The 4,379-nt window shown below is 33.4% G+C and overlaps 1 protein-coding gene across 1 annotated transcript; it reads left to right on the top strand.

Moving 5' to 3' along the window:
* Positions 1-1,942: 1,942 nt before the first annotated feature.
* On the top strand, positions 1,943-3,568 carry LOC132645842 (E3 ubiquitin-protein ligase ATL4). Its single transcript, XM_060363080.1, has one exon. The coding sequence runs from the start codon at positions 2,082-2,084 to the stop codon at positions 3,159-3,161; it is 1,080 nt and encodes a 359-aa protein (XP_060219063.1). The 5' UTR covers positions 1,943-2,081; the 3' UTR covers positions 3,162-3,568.
* Positions 3,569-4,379: the final 811 nt, after the last annotated feature.

The raw sequence follows: 4,379 nt of genomic DNA on the forward strand, positions 1-4,379 counted from the left end.
CAATAATAACTTGGGAAATACGTGGAATGTCCGTACCACCACCATACCCAATTCCCTTTTTCCACTAACGTTGTTCTTTTGTCGCTCTCTCCTCGTCCCATTCACAATGAAACAAAGTAAGAATCAATATAATAAAATAAGTCTCTATCATATGAGCTCGGAAGAACTCTTAGCCTTGAAGACAGTGTATCTCCGGTCTAAAAAAGTAAATGGAATGAGCAGTAGTTAGCTATAATGCGTACAGGGTAAATTTGTTAAGCTGGAATTGATTGCTCTCTAACACTAACGTTGGACTCCTTTTATAGGTATCAATTCACCCGCATAAAGCCGTGAATCGCTTCTCATTTTGGACAATAAAAATCAATAAATTTTATTTAATTATAAATGCATAACGTTTGATTGCATATCCGGACCGGATATGTAACGCTTAATGCTCATAACTGCTTCATGGCAATTGCTTCGGACTCTCTGCTTCATGTCAACGTCGTACCTTGTCACGTGTATTGTCAGTTTTTTACCCTATACCGCTATACTTATCAACCAATACATCAATTACGCTTTAAACTTAATTAGTTAAAGTCAGGCTATAAAAATTGTTCATAATCGTTGTATTCCATTTAAGTATATCCTATTTAAAAATCAACTCAATTTATATGTAAAGAGTTTTGAATAATTTAATTGGTTAAAGATAGTTGATAAACTTAAATGTTGAAATTGATTTCTATAATAAAATAGTTATAGATTTATAGCTTGTTTGGCCAAGCTTATAAAAACAGTTTATTTTAAAAAGTACTTTTGGTTAAAAGCAGTTTGTGTTTGGCCAATTAATTTAAAAAGTACTTTCGAGAAACAATTAGTGTTTGCCCAAGCTTTTAGAAATAAACGAACAAGCAATTAACAAGTTTGATTAAAAAAAAAGGGATTATAGACATTCTTTTTGTTTAAAACAACTTAAATACCATTAACGCCATCTATAATAAATATAAACCAAAAAGTAACTTTACATAGAAAATAACTAACGACGGAGACAGGGTAGAAAGTCATATACTTCTAAGAAAATAAGATAATATAAATTATTATCAAATCAAAGTGCATTAAGCCCAAAGCAATATTTATGAGTGACCCATTTGTGTTCTTGTGAGTAACTTTGGCTTATGTAATTACTTTTGATATTTATCGAAATGTACAAGTAAGTCATTTGGTTCATAAGTGTTATGGAATCGAAGCAACTAAAGAGAAAATTGAAGAGAGAATAAACTATACTCCCTTCGGATTACAAAAAGAGTTCACTTACCCATTTGCACATCCTTTAAAAAAATACTAACTCCTAGAAAAAAATAAGTAATTTGACTAAACTACCTCTAATTAAATAGACATTGCGATTTGATCATATAACACTTAATAGGGGCAAATATGAAAAAACAAGGTTAATCCTTTCTTGATTTGTTAAGTGAACTCTTTTTTTGATAAAAAAAAAGATTAAGTAGATTCTTTTTTTGATCTGGGGGAGTAACTATTTGTATGAGTTTCGAGTTATTTCTCATATTAAAATATGAAATGCTACATCACTATTTACCTAAAAATAAAGAGCATAAAATATAAGATTTTCCTTATAGATACTAATTTTTTTTAAAATTTTTTTTAAATATTTTATAATTAATATAATAACTAGACTTAGATGGAAAATAAATATTTCTAAACTAAAAAGAGAGAGTAAATATTCTACCATTAATATAGGTAATAAAATATTAGGCAAGTAAATTCTGACAATATTAAGTCGATTAGAATAGCTTAGAAATTTACTCAAAGTTAAAAATAAATATTACTCCAATACTAAATTTATATATACAATCATGAGAAGTGATTAATTTAATTAATTCAATATTGTAAGTAGTACTTAAAATCTTAGATCTCCGTCCCAACCTCGAACCAAAACCACATTAAACACAACACAAGACACAACATACCTTCTTTTTCTTTCATCGGTTTCCTCATAAATCCCCTTCCACTCTCTTGCTCATCACCTTATCTATTACCCCTTCCTTAATTCCACCTCCATTTCCTCCTCAAATCTACACAAAATGTCCGGCTATTTTCCTCAGCCTCCACCACTCCCAATGCCCTTCACCGCCACTGTCAACGGCGGAGCTACTTCCATTCCTCAGCCTGTTGATAATACTGCCATTATCAATGATAATCCTCCTCCATCACCATCTCCATCTTCATCTTCATCTTCTTCCTTCATTATAGTTATCATCGTTATTGCTTCTGCTATTATCGTTTCCGCTACTATATACCTCATCCTTCGCCTCCTCTCACGGCGGTTCCACCGCTCTTTCCGTACATACGCCGCCGCTGACGACGTCGTGTCACATTCCGCTGCTGCTACGGCTGTTAACGGAAACCGTTGCTTAGAGAACCAAAGGAGTACCGAAGATGAGAAGTTGCTTGATTCGTTACCGCTTTTTAAGTTCGGTTCAGTTACTGGTAACTTAACTGGTGTTGACTGTGCCGTTTGCTTATCAAAATTCGAACCGGACGATCAGTTGAGACTACTTCCGTTATGTTGTCACGCGTTTCATAGCAGTTGTATAGACGCGTGGCTTGTAACGAACCAGACTTGTCCGCTTTGCAGGTCTACTGTATACCCTACAGACGAAGACGTGTTAAGTAAAGTAGTATTAGCTTCAGAAAATAATGAGCTGCAGCGTAATGGTAGTTTTCGTATTGAAATCGGTAGTATAAGTCGCCGACGTGGCGGTGGTTCAGATTCCGTCAGTAATCAGAGATCATATTCTGTGGGCTCATTTGATTACATTGTGGATGACGGTTACGAAGTTTCAGTTAACTCTATTCATCGGAGAGGTGTTTCTGAATCTACTGATAAGGAATCATCGATTGGTGTTGCTGTACCGGCGCCACCTGGTGAGAGTATAGCTTCTGATATTTCTGGTGGTGGTGGACGGAGTTGGCTAAGGGATTATGTTGATAGAATTGGTTCGTTTTCTCTATCGTCTCGATCAACGTCCTTTCGAAGCTCTGGTAGGTTTTTCAACGCAAGTAGCCGACGGAGCGATACTGTTGTTCCTATTGATGATTTGGAAGCTGGTCGGATTGGGGAAGAGATTAGTGAATTGTTTCGATGGCTTTCAGGGGTATGAATTTGTATATTCATTAGAAATACAGGGGTAAAAGCGTCTTTAAATATACTTGCTATTTCCACTCTCGTATCCATTATTTTTGTGAGTGGATTTTTGCAACTCTGGAAAAAAAAAAAATAGGACCGATTGGAGTGTACATAATAGGAACAATTTAAATCTTTTTTTACTTTTCTTTTTCATTTTCCTTTTTTATCTTGGGTAAAGCTTGTCGAAGAATGGTAATGATTCTATTTCTTTACAGTTGACGAGGATTTCAAAAAAATCACGAGTCAAGATAGCACTATTTTTGGAGTGATTGTTGGGATTGAATAGTTAGTGGTGAGTTAGTTGGGGGTTCAAATTTAATACTCCTATGTAAAATCATATCCGAAACTAGTGTTCTCATTAATATTTCAACTTGCTTGGGACTTTACTTGTTCAATTGGTATTTGATCTTCTAAATTCTTACTAAGAATAATAATCATTAAAATGATAAGGTCAATGTTTCATATGTAAGGATCGGCTAGTTAGTTAACCAAAACCCCAAGCAAATAGCACATGGTTCGTATGAATTTTTTGCCTTTTTTAGTGGGGTCTGGATATCTTTTTGTATCTAAAGAAATTGGCTTCATAATCTGTTTCCTTAATTTAGCATAAACTGGTTAATGAAGTTTTTGCCTTTCTGTAGGTACGTTATTTACATTCCATAATATTATAGATACGATAAATTGAATGATCTTATTGCCTTATGAATCTTTGTAAACTTTTATATCCAGAAATTCGAAATAACTAGCTAGTACAAATTAAATAATAGTATTTTCTATAAAATCTTTACAACTTCTATACCAAGGACTGAATATCTTGAATGCAATTGAACAATATTTTAATGGTATTTCTTACGTCTAAGAGAATTCAGCTTATTTTAAGAGGCAAGTTTAACTCGAGAAATGAATGTGACTAGTAAGCTACATAAATTCACTAGATGGCGCCACAAGTATGATGCACGTACTAGATTTGCAAAAGTATTCACTATCTACATATTTTGCTTGAAATATGGAAGTTTGTTCGACGTACCACATAATTACCACACTAAGGTAAAGTTACAAAATCTATAATGTAAATGCTGTTTTTTTTTTTTTTTTTTTTGCAAGAACATTTGTAACATACATATTATAATCTGCAAAGTTATTCAAGTAAAGTAAAAAAGTCTTTTTTGCGGTAAATATAGGGAAAATGACT

Source organism: Lycium barbarum, chromosome 6 (assembly GCF_019175385.1).
Source record: "Lycium barbarum isolate Lr01 chromosome 6, ASM1917538v2, whole genome shotgun sequence".
NCBI lineage: Eukaryota > Viridiplantae > Streptophyta > Magnoliopsida > Solanales > Solanaceae > Lycium > Lycium barbarum.